Raw genomic sequence first — 11,181 nt, 5'->3', positions numbered from 1 at the left:
AAAAAAAAAAAAAAAATCGCCCCAAACTGGAAACAATGGGAATGCCAGGTGACTGGTTCCTCTGTTAGATGGAACATGAGTCGGCCATAAAAAGAAACAAAGTCCTGATGATGTACAATATGGATGAATCGCAAAGGATTGTGGCCAGTGAGACTCAGAAGCCTCGTGCCGAGTGATTCCATTTCTATGATGTTCTGGAGAGGGCAAATGATACTGAGAGCAGATCAGTGCTGGTGGGGGGCTGAAGGTGGGGGGTTCTGACGACAAAGAATGTTGAGGGAGAATTTTGTGGGGCAACGAAAATGTTCTGAAACTAGACTGTGGTGAAATTTTCCAAAGCTCATAGAGATGGCTCACTAAAAAGACCAAATTGTACTGTATATTAATTTTTAAAAGCAGAGAAAAGTATGTTAGGCAACATACACACAGAGAGATTCCTGGACCCCCACCCCCAAAGGGGCAAATTTATTAAGTCCTGGTGGAGCCCAGTCAGTTATGTTTCTGTCGGGTTCTCAGGGGCTGCTGCTCTGGAGAGCAACTTTGGGAACCTCTGCACTATTCTGGTCTACTTTCTTTATGTTGGCAATGTATGGACAATTTTCTAATAACTTAAAGAAAAACCCCAAGGGACAGATTTCACTGCAGATTAGACACATCCTAGAGAGTAGAAGAGGCAGGAAGTAGAGAGAAGGGTGGGGGATGGGCAGTTCTAAGGTCCGTACATCTATTAAGCATTTCAACAGAGAAAGAGAGGTGAGGGAATCAACTTTGGCAGAAATAAGGAGGTATTCTTGAGTCAAAGCTAAGGGCTACAGATTTATCTTGGGCTGCCTGGAATGTCTGAGAATTTGGCTATGAACTGTAAAGAGAAGTACTCATGAAGAAGCATTAATCAGGTCCACTCGACACTGAGCTTGCTTATGGTGAGAGCTGTTCCCCACCAGCTGTGGGTCCCTCCATGGAGGACTCCCCGTCCCAGCAGTTTTGGAAGCACAGCCCTCTGTGGTAGTGTCAGTGGAGGTTGATTCTAATCCAGATTGTACAAGTCTCCAGCTGTCTGACTGTGGGCATGAGTTGACCCTCTCTGAGCCTCAGATTTATTTTCTATAAAATGGAATATTAACCCGTGATAATACCATTCGTGGGGTCATTGAAAGATGGCTGATCACAGAATGGCTGTGAAGCTACCGTAGGTAGCGGGGTGCTTAAAAGAACGTTATTCAGCCTTAAGAGCAGTGACCGAGCCTTCCTTGGGAGGAGCAGCCCGTGAGGATTCTCCAGTGGAGAATCAGGGAGAGATGGTGGCAGGAAGGGAATCATAGGCCACATCCATGGAGTAGAAAATTACCAAAGCAGAAGGGGTTTGCCAAACTGGAAATGGAGTGGAGCTAAGGGACTTCTCTCTCTCTTTCTCTCTCTCCACACAGACGATGGGCCCTACTCCAAAGGAGGCAAGGACGCAGGGGCCGATGGGGCCCTGGTGTGCCGCAGGCAGAGCATCCCAGGTACTGGGTCTTCTCTCTTCCCCTCGTTTCTGCCCTGGAGACACGAGAGTCCTTGGTGGGGGTCAGAGAGCATCAGCACTGCCGCTAACTCGCTCCGTGACCTTAGGCCACTTTCTTGGCCTCTCTGTAAAAAGGAGATGATATCACCTGGGGTGATGCAGCAAAGTGTCCCGCTTACCAGGTGTTAGCCTCCCTTGACCTAGAGCTGGGGGCCCAGGACTGCCCCATGCTACCTGCTCAAATATATGCCCCCGTCTGTTGGCAGAGGAGTTCCGAGGGGTCACCATGGTGGAGCTGATCAAGAAAGAAGGCAGTACGCTGGGACTGACCATCTCAGGTGGCACTGACAAGGATGGAAAGCCCAGGGTCTCCAACCTGAGACCTGGGGGGCTTGCGGCCAGGTGAGAAGTAGGCTTGGTGGGCAGGAGGAAGTGGGTGCATAGGCAATGTGGGGGCCCAGGGTCAGTGGAAAACATACACATGTTTAGGCTTTCTGCAAAGCATGGAGGCAATCATTTCTGGAGCACCCAACAGCTTGGTGTCTGTGGAGCAAAGGCCTCCAGTGGCAGCTGCAAATCTAGCTCCTGGCTTGCCTTTCACTACACCTGGGGCTGACTGGACATAGCGTCTTCCAGACCTTGGCATGTGCAGTTCTCTCTGCCCGAAGGCCTGTTCCCCACTGCATCCTCCTGGCAGACTTCTCTTCATGCCTCCACATTTGACACAGAGGACATTGCCCTGGGAACCCCTCCCTGACCCATGGCCAAAGCAGCTGCCATCCTCTGCCCACTCAGCCCTCTGTGCACGCTTCTGCACACAGCCCCGATTTTCCCTATCACTTAGCTCTGTGGCTCCCTTAGCCCATAAGGCCTCACAGCTAGCCTCTCCACAGCTGCCCCTGAGCCTCACACACAGTGGCCGCTGGTAAGTGTCCAGGTAAACAGAGGAAAGATTGGTGGGAATAGGAAGGGCATTAGGGAATAGCAAGAAACATGATGATCTGGCCCTCTGCAGGCTTGTCGGAGGCCAGTCAGAGCTATCATTATGAGAGTGACACCTAGCACAAGGAAAGGCCAGCAGGCCAGCATAGGGGGAAGCCTGGAGGCCTGGGTGTCAACAGGCCTATGTTAGAATCCATGCTCTCCTGCTTACTGTGTGACTCTAGACAAGTGTCTGACCTCTCTGAGCCTCAGCTTCCTCATTTGTAAAATGAAGGTCCTGGCTGGGGGCGGTGGCTCTTGCCCGTGATCCTAGCACTTTGGGAGCCTGAAGCAGAAGGATCACTTGAGCCCAGGAGTTTGAAGTTACAGTGAGCTGTGGTCACACCACTGTAGTCCTGGGCCTTGGCAACAGAGTGAGACTATCTCTAAAAAGTAGTAAACAGATAAAATAAAACAAAGGACCAGAGATCACACGGATTCCACAGGAAGGTGGGTGTGAATGCTAATGCTGCCCCAGCTGGCACCTCTCACCTCTGTGTGTGCCCTGGCCTTCTTGCTACAGGAGTGATCTGCTGAATGTTGGCGACTACATTCGGTCTGTGAATGGGATCCACCTGACCCGGCTCCGCCACGATGAGATCATCACTCTGCTGAAGAATGTGGGCGAGCGCGTGGTGCTGGAGGTCGAGTATGAGCTGCCCCCGCCCGGTGGGTGCTCTTGGATGGGGAACTTTCTCCACTGCCTTGGTTGTGGGTGGACACAGCTGCCTCCCTACCAGGGCCTGGGTGGTGGGGGACCATGCCAGATGGGGTGGGTGGAACCTGGAGACTGGCTACAAACATCTGTGCCTCCCCTGGGGCCTTTGGCTGCAACTGCAGGACACTGTCACCAGGAGGTTGTGCAGCTCTGTTTATAACCTGTTGCCGTTTTGCTTATTTAATTTCCAGATGCTTCTCCTTTGGGGGGGAGTTTTGGGGAACAGTGGCTGAATAAATTATTCCTTGCCACCACTCCCCAAACCCAACCACCCTGCACTAAATACAGTGGTCCAGGATTTTATCTAGCTCTGAATTTTCAAAGTTGGTCTAAACTCCAGAAGTGTGAGTAACTGGTCTCAGCCGACCAGTCTCAGTGAGCATGGGCAGGCCTTTTCCTCTCTCTAAGTGGTGGACTAAAAGGGAATTAGGGGAGAAGGTCCTAAGCCTCACTTTATCCTGCTTGTGAAATGGGAGGGATTTTCTCTCCTTGTAATCTCTGTGACTGATCACCCAGCTGCCCTGGAACGAGCTTTGGGGGCATCTGCTAGCTCGGAGATGCGACTGAGGGACTCAAAAGAGTCCTCCGTTTCTCCTCAGCCCCTGAGAACAACCCGAGGATCATTTCAAAGACAGTGGATGTCTCCCTCTACAAGGAGGGCAACAGCTTTGGCTTTGTCCTCAGAGGTCAGTGTGAGAATTTCCCTTGAAGTTGGGGAGGCAAAAAAGAGGCTAAAGCTCATTCTGTGTGTGTGCTGTTCTGCTTTGCATGTGATATATGTACCTTGCTTCTTTAGAGAACTAGGTCCATTAAGATCAGGGGTCCTCAAACTTTTTAAACAGGGGGCCAGTTCACTGTCCCTCAGACCATTGGAGGGCCAGACTGCAGGCCCTGGGTCCAGTCGGCTGCTAAGCGGGACAGGTAGTGGCTAAATGTCCTAGGAGGGCCGCATGTGGTCCCCGGGCAGTAGTTTAAGGACACCTGATTAAGATAATTGCCAAATGGAGAAATTTGCCAGTCAATGAAATATGCATGTTTAGGGAAAGAGGGAAGAGAAAGTTGTATCAGAAAATGATGGTGGCTCGGCGCCTGTGGCTCAAGCGGCTAAGGCGCCAGCCACATACACCTAAGGTGGTGGGTTCGAATCCAGCCCAGGCCCGCCAAACAACAATGAGGACTGCAACCAAAAAATGGCCAGGCGTTGTGGCAGGCGCCTGTGGTCTGAGCTACTTGGGAGGCTGAGGCAGGAGACTCACTTGAGCCCAAGAGTTGGAGGTTGCTGTGAGCGTGATGCCACAGCACTCTACCCAGGGGGATAGCTTGAGGCTCCGTCTCAAAAAAAAAAAGAAAAGAAAAGAAAATGGTGGTAAAAGCTGCTACTGAGATAGAGAACAAAGTTTGGGGCTGCTTAGCAACCCCGAGCAAAAAAGGAAATGTGATGAGAGCACAGGAAGAGAAGAGAGAGTGATTGGGTCATGTTTCCTACCCCTTCCCCCAACTCTGGGAGGAGAGGCAGTTATTGCTGGTTTATCATAAGAGGGTCCAGGTTTTATTGAGGGACCCTGCTGAAGGACTAGGTCGGTACCTCTGGGCATCTGGGAAGAGGTGGGTAGATGATTCCTGCTTCTCATTGCTCTTTGTCTAGGAGGTGCCCATGAAGATGGGCACAAGTCCCGCCCACTTGTCTTGACCTACGTGAGGCCAGGTGGCCCTGCTGACAGGTGAGCCTGAGGCATCAGAAACTTATACACGCACTGACCTCCCCCAGCTCCCCTGTGAAGAAGGTGGCCCCTGCCCATTCCCACCATCAGACTGAGGCCCAGAGAGGGAATACTCCTTGCCCGGTCACTTGGGAAATTGGCAGAGCAGGGATGCAACCCCAAATGACAGTGACCTCAAACTCTTTCTTCCCCCACATGCCACTGTCTCAGGGGTTGGAGCACGTGGTGGAGAGCCAGCTTGGTGTCATTTCAAGGGAAATGATCCTTAGTTCTTCCTGTCTGAGGAATGGCTCCAATATTGCAGCCCCTAGCAGTTGATATATGACAGATTTGGGGGGATGGTGACTGCCATTGCGACCTTTGACTTCCAAGTCCTGGCTGCACTGCCCAGACCAGCTCTGCCAGGGCTCAGCCCAGAAGGACCAGGAGGAGAGAATGTGGGGAAGGAACACACCCAGTTCCAGCCCCTGACCCCATGACCTCCCCAGTGGGAGATTCCTGGCCATTTTAAGAGAAGCCTAGAAGGGCCTTGTCAGAAATCTAAATATGTCCTTGGGACAGGGGCCCTGTGTTGAGCTATTCATAGAACCTCCCAGAATAGCTTTGGCCACCTGTTGGAGGAGGCATTCCAGGGCGGGGATTTGACCCAAAGTGAGGTGAACTCGACTACGGCCCCTCCCTCCATGCCCCTTCTGAGTTCTTTCCCAGGCGTGTTTGTCTCCAGGCCAGAATCATGGCTGAGGAACCAGGGTGGGTGCAGGGGGAAGCCTTAGTCCACTCCACTGCTGCGGCGGTGAGCTGGCCTAACTCGCTGGTGCCCTCTCTGGGCCCTGGTACTCTCTCTGTCCCTGGGGCAGGATCAAGGTGGGTGAGGAAGACATCCTGAGGCTTTGGCCGAGCCCATGAAGCCCTGCTCTTTGCAGGCGTCAGAGCCACCCTGGCCTCTGTCTTTATGTGCCTTTCTCTTACTTGGCTACCTACTCCTAGGGTTGTTCATTCTGTCACTCATTCACTCACACCTTCACCCACCACCCTCCTTTGTCCTCCACACCCCTTCTTCCCAGCTCCCTCCCAGCCTGGTGCTCTCACTGGGCTAGGCTGGCTGATCAGGTCCTTCCCGCAGGGAGGGCTCCTTGAAGGTGGGCGACAGGCTGCTCAGCGTTGATGGGATCCCACTGCACGGGGCCAGCCATGCCACTGCTCTGGCCACCCTGAGGCAGTGCAGCCACGAGGCACTCTTCCAGGTGGAATATGACGTGGCCACCCCCGGTGAGTGGGGGCCTGAGGGTGAGGAAGGCCCAGGGTTGGGGGCTGGGGAAGGGAGTGGCCACGGATCTTCCCCATGGCAAAGGCTGTGTGACCTTGGGCCGGTCACTTAGCCTCTGTGGGCAATAAATAGTTATGTACCAGGCATTGTTCGATGCACTGGGATCCAGCTGAGAGTAACAGAGATGAGATCTCTGTTTTGGCCAGCTAGCATTCTGGTGGAGAGAGGACAGTAAACAGAATGGATAAGCTGTGGTGTGTGTCAGATGGCAGTAAGTACCGTGGAAGAGAAAAGAAAAAGGCAGAGGAGAGAGATGGCAAAGGCTGGGAATAGGGATAGTGAGGGAATTTGTGAGGGAGTAGGTGTCTGGAAAGAGCATTCCAGGAAGGGTGTACAGTTAAGTGCAAACGTGTGGGGCAGGAGCCTGGCTGACATGTTTTGTGTCACCCTGAAGGGGATGCTGTGGCTGGGGCAGGTGAGGACAGAGGGCAAGTGAGGGTGGAAGCCAGGAGGCCCCAAGAGCCAGTGACTGGAGCAGGCTGATTGCAGGGAAGTGTGGAGAAGGGTTGGATTCAGGAACTGTGGCGAATGTTGAGCTGGCCTGACTCCCTGACATTTGAACATGGAGGACAAGGGCAGAAGAAGCTAAGGGTGATTATAAGGCTTTGATTTCCAGCCACTTGAAGGGTTAATGAAGATGGACTGTAGTGGATGTTGTAGTGTAGTGCTGGGATACAATAGGCTGTCAATAAATGCAAACAAATTTGTATTGCCCAGCAAAAACCTGGACCAGAGCCCTCTAGAACTGAGCTCCTGCCCTTCCTCCACTGCCAAGGGGCTGTGTGATACTGGACACGGCCTTCGCCTCTGTGAACCTCAATTTTCCTGTCTGTCAAGGGGGTATAATAATCCCTCTCTTGGCAAAATTTAGATGGCCAAGTGAGGCTGGAGAAGAAAGTATAATACTTGCATTTCTAACTTCTTTTTTTCCATCGTGCCAGACACAGTGATCAATGCTTCGGGACCCTTGATAGTGGAAATAGTCAAGACGCCGGGGTCTGCCCTGGGGATCTCGCTCACCACCGCCTCCCACCGGAATAAGCCGCTCATCACCATTGACCGCATCAAGCCAGCCAGTGTGGTGGACAGGTGAGGCACGTGCCCTTCTGCTACACGGGGGATGAGCAGGGGGAAATGGCCCACAGCTCTGTCTGGCCTGGACCAGCCTGTCCCTTTTCTCCCCTGCCTGGCCAGGAGTGGGGCTCTGCACTCTGGAGACCACATTCTGTCCATCAATGGCACCAGCATGGAACACTGCTCCCTGCTTGAGGCCACCAAACTTCTGGCCAGCGTGTCGGAGAAAGTGCGACTGGAGATCCTGCCCATCCCCCAAAGTCAGCGGCCTCTGAAGCCCTCAGAGGCAGGTAGGTCCTGTTAGAATTCAGGGACCAGACCTCAAGACGGGAGAGGAGAGCACCAGGCTTCAGAGGCCTAGGACCCAAACCCTGGGCAGGGTGGCAGAGCCAGGCTAAAATTTACTGGAACAGACATCCATTTGCACATGTGTTCCATGCAGGGAAGCTTTCTTCAAGGAAGCTCAGACAGTCCCGTGAAGCAGTTAAGGGTGGGGACATGAGGCAGGGAAATAGTGTGGTGGTTTGAACTAACCCTCTGCTGGACTAGGTGCCCCCAAAGCTTGTTTCATCACTGGTTGCATTAATAGAAGTATAAGAGCTATAACAAGGGAGGGGAAGGCTCTTCTGTGCTACTCAGAGCTTGGATTTTGTGCTCATCTCAAGGGCCAGAGGAGGCAGCCAGGCAGCCAGACAGGGCCTGGAATTTCTCCTGTGAGGAGGCAGAGTCTCCCAGGTAGGAACAGGGAGCTGGGTGCCAGACATTCCAAGAGCAAAGGAGCAGGTAGTCTGGGGGTCTAGAGGGCATAAATGGGACCCGAGCAGGGTGGAGGGTGGTCTCACGGTGAGGCAGCTTCCAGCTCAGGACAGGAAAGTGCCTCCAGCCACCTAACAGTTGGGCTTTGGGTTCAAATCCCATCTTTGCCCTCAGTAGTTAGACACTGCCCTTGACTCTCTGAGTCTCAGTCACCTCATGGTGAAAGGATGTGAGCACCTTGAATGCACAGACTTGGGGAGGTTAAAGGGGATAAAAGACAGAGTACAGCCCATGGCTGTGGTCAGGGTGGTCAGGCTGTGGATCCCAGCCCTAAGGGCAGAGCCTTGAGTCCACCGAGTCCACCCTTTGCAAACCCGATCTTCTGGAAGAGAATGAAATCCCCCACATCAGACATGGGTGGACAGGCTTTAGGGAGAGGTCATCTCTGTGGTCTTAGCCAGTGTCTGAAAAGGTCCCGTTAAGCCACAGCCAAGGCGGCTGACAATACAGACAGTCTCAGGGCTTAGAATAACATTGTTGTTGTCCCTGCATTTATTGGGTATCTGCTGTGGGCAGGGTGGTGCTGGGGTCTTCATATCTCATTTCATCCTCATGACCACTCTGGGAGGTCAGCATGACAATCGCCTTGCTTTACAGAGGACACTGAGGCCACATTACAAGGTTACATACCTGTCTACAATCCCCTGGCTCTCATTAACTCAGCCTCTGCTAGGGGCCAGCCACTGCTCCTGTTATCTCATTCTGACCCTCCCCACTGCCCTAGAGGGTAGCCACTCTCTGGGTCCCATTTTACAGATAATGACAGTGAGACACAGAGAGGCTCCGTGGCCTGTCCTAGTCCCGCCGCGGGTTAGTGATGGAGCTGAGATTCCATCTGGGCAGTTGGCTCTGTGGTTGGCCAAGTGGGGTGCTGCTCAGGGGACTGAGCTAGCAGAGCCCTCTCCTATTCACCTGAGGCCACAATGGACCAGGCCGAGGCCTATAACAGAGGGCAGAGCCAGGATGGCCTGGGGCCGTCTGGGAGGTCATGTCGTGTGGTGGCTAGTTTGGGAAGCAAGTGCAGAGGCAGGACCTGGCAGTGGTCAGTAGGGTCTCTGGGGAACAGATGCTAAGATGTAGCAAGAACACCGAGTCCTGGGGTGAGGCCTGGGAGGGCTGCTGCAGGAGAAAGTAGGGGCAACCTCAGGATGAGAAGTGGGTCTGAGCAGCCTCGGCCAACCCAATAGGGAGACCTGGGGCAAGAGCTTCCAAAAGAGCCCAGCATGGGGTAGGGTTGGCCCTAGCACCCCAGGTGCTCAGCCACTGGCCAAGACTGCCCTGGCTGGGGTTCTGCTGCCAGCCCCAAAGTTACTGTAGCCGGATGCTGTACCCCCATACACTCTTCACCAGCTCTTTCTCTGAGAAACTCCAAGGCAGCTCCAGAGCTGGCTGCCTGGGTTCAGATTCCTGCTCCACCACCTCCCAGCTGTCTCTCAGGCTGCTTTGGGGCCAAGGAAGGAGACTGGAGCTGGCATCCTGAGCATAGCGCCCAGCATGTAGGGGGCATCTAAGACATGCGAGTGGAGCATTTAATGCCATGCTGGCTCAGGGGAAGTGCACGGATCTCTTGGTCTCTGCTTTCCCCCCTTCACAGTGCGCTCAGCCCCTGATGCCTGCACTTCTCTCTCTCCCCTTTCTCTCTCCCCCTTTCTCTCCCCTCTTTCTCACTGGCTACAGTGAAAGTGCAGAGGAGTGAACAGCCACACCGCTGGGACCCCTGTGTGCCCTCCTGCCACAGCCCCCGGCCCGGCCACTGCAGGACGCCCAGCTGGGCCATGCCTGCTGGCCAGGACCAAAGCCGATGTAATGTGTCACCCTGCTGCTGCCTGGCTGTTCCCTCTGGGCTTTCTGAGGGAGGGTTGTGCCTGCTGTGTAGGGGGAAAACCTGGACTCAGAGAGATGGGGCCTGCCATGGCATCTAGAATAACAGTGATGGGACGGGCCCCTGTCCCTAGGAGCTGGGTTTCACCAGCTCTGTGGAAACCCTACAGTCTTTGAGGCCCAGAAGGGGAAAGAGACGTGCCTGGGGTCACTCAGCAGATAACTGAAGTGAAAGGGGGAAGGTATCCCTGTGTCTCCCTGCGGTTGGGTGCTTCCCACCACCCCTTGTGCGGCAGAGCAGAAGGGCTCTGCTGGGGCTCACGGGCTGTGCTCTACCTCCCCAGCCTTGTCTTCAACTCCCTTCTCCTCACCGACCATGAACCATGCCTTTTCCTGCACCAACACCAGCACCCTTCCCCGTGGATCCCAGCCTATGAGTCCCCGCACTACGATGGGGAGGAGGAGGCAGCGAAGAAGGGAGCACAAGAGCTCATGTAAGGCTGGGTCTCTCCCCTCCCTTTGGGGCTGCCTGTGAACAGGTGGGGGTTGCCAAAGGGTGTGTGTGTCCGTGGGATTGGGCAGGGCCCCAGGTGTGTACGTGAGAATGGTAAATAACGTGAGTGGTGCACAGGCTGCCACAGATGGTTGAACAGGTTGTACACTACACAGGGGCACAGTTTGGGGGGGGGGGGGCAGTTACTCTGTATACTTTTGGTCTCGCATATTTTTATTATGAAGAATTCCTAGTAGTTGGTGGCAAAGTATCTTGAGGAAAAAATGCCTCTGTAGATTTGCATGAAAGTTTCACAGTAACTCTATTTCGTTTTTTTTTTTTCATTCAATCAATCCTTCTGATTCATTCAAGGAAAAAGTCTCAGTAAGGCATTACCACGCCTTCATCATCTCGCTGATTCTAGTTAATTTCCACAAAGATGAAGAGGCACAGACCTGAGACTCTAGCCATCCAGAATGTCATCATTTTCATTCACAGAAATATATGTTTTTCGGCTCGGCGCCTATAGTTCAACCAGCTAAGGCGCCAGCCACGTACACCTAAGGTGATGGGTTCGAATCCCCAGCCTGGACCCGCCAAACAACAGTGACGGCTGCAACCAAAAAATAGCTGGGTGTTGTGGCGGGTGCCTGTGGTCCCAGCTACTTGGGAGGCGGAGGCAGGAGACTTGCTTGAGCCCCGGAGTTGGAGGTTGCTGTGAGCTGT

The 11,181-nt window shown here is 53.6% G+C and overlaps 1 protein-coding gene across 1 annotated transcript in view; it reads left to right on the top strand.

The window, feature by feature from the left end:
- The window catches only part of GRIP2 (glutamate receptor interacting protein 2), a 59,900-nt gene that overhangs the window by 26,688 nt on the left and 22,031 nt on the right, over window positions 1-11,181 (top strand). The window contains exons 2-11 of the mRNA XM_012809214.1: window positions 1,428-1,505; window positions 1,771-1,906; window positions 3,009-3,154; window positions 3,803-3,889; window positions 4,849-4,924; window positions 6,048-6,193; window positions 7,193-7,340; window positions 7,446-7,615; window positions 9,819-9,944; window positions 10,307-10,456. Coding sequence (XP_012664668.1) covers window positions 1,428-1,505; window positions 1,771-1,906; window positions 3,009-3,154; window positions 3,803-3,889; window positions 4,849-4,924; window positions 6,048-6,193; window positions 7,193-7,340; window positions 7,446-7,615; window positions 9,819-9,944; window positions 10,307-10,456 — 1,263 coding nt within the window. The remainder of the gene's footprint in view (window positions 1-1,427; window positions 1,506-1,770; window positions 1,907-3,008; window positions 3,155-3,802; window positions 3,890-4,848; window positions 4,925-6,047; window positions 6,194-7,192; window positions 7,341-7,445; window positions 7,616-9,818; window positions 9,945-10,306; window positions 10,457-11,181) is intronic.

The sequence above is a fragment of the Otolemur garnettii genome, unplaced genomic scaffold (assembly GCF_000181295.1).
Source record: "Otolemur garnettii isolate 467f Iridium unplaced genomic scaffold, OtoGar3 scaffold00101, whole genome shotgun sequence".
In the NCBI taxonomy this organism is placed as follows: Eukaryota; Metazoa; Chordata; class Mammalia; order Primates; family Galagidae; genus Otolemur; species Otolemur garnettii.
The sequence above is the reverse complement of the archived record's forward strand: the minus strand, read 5'-3'. Positions and strand labels throughout refer to the sequence as shown.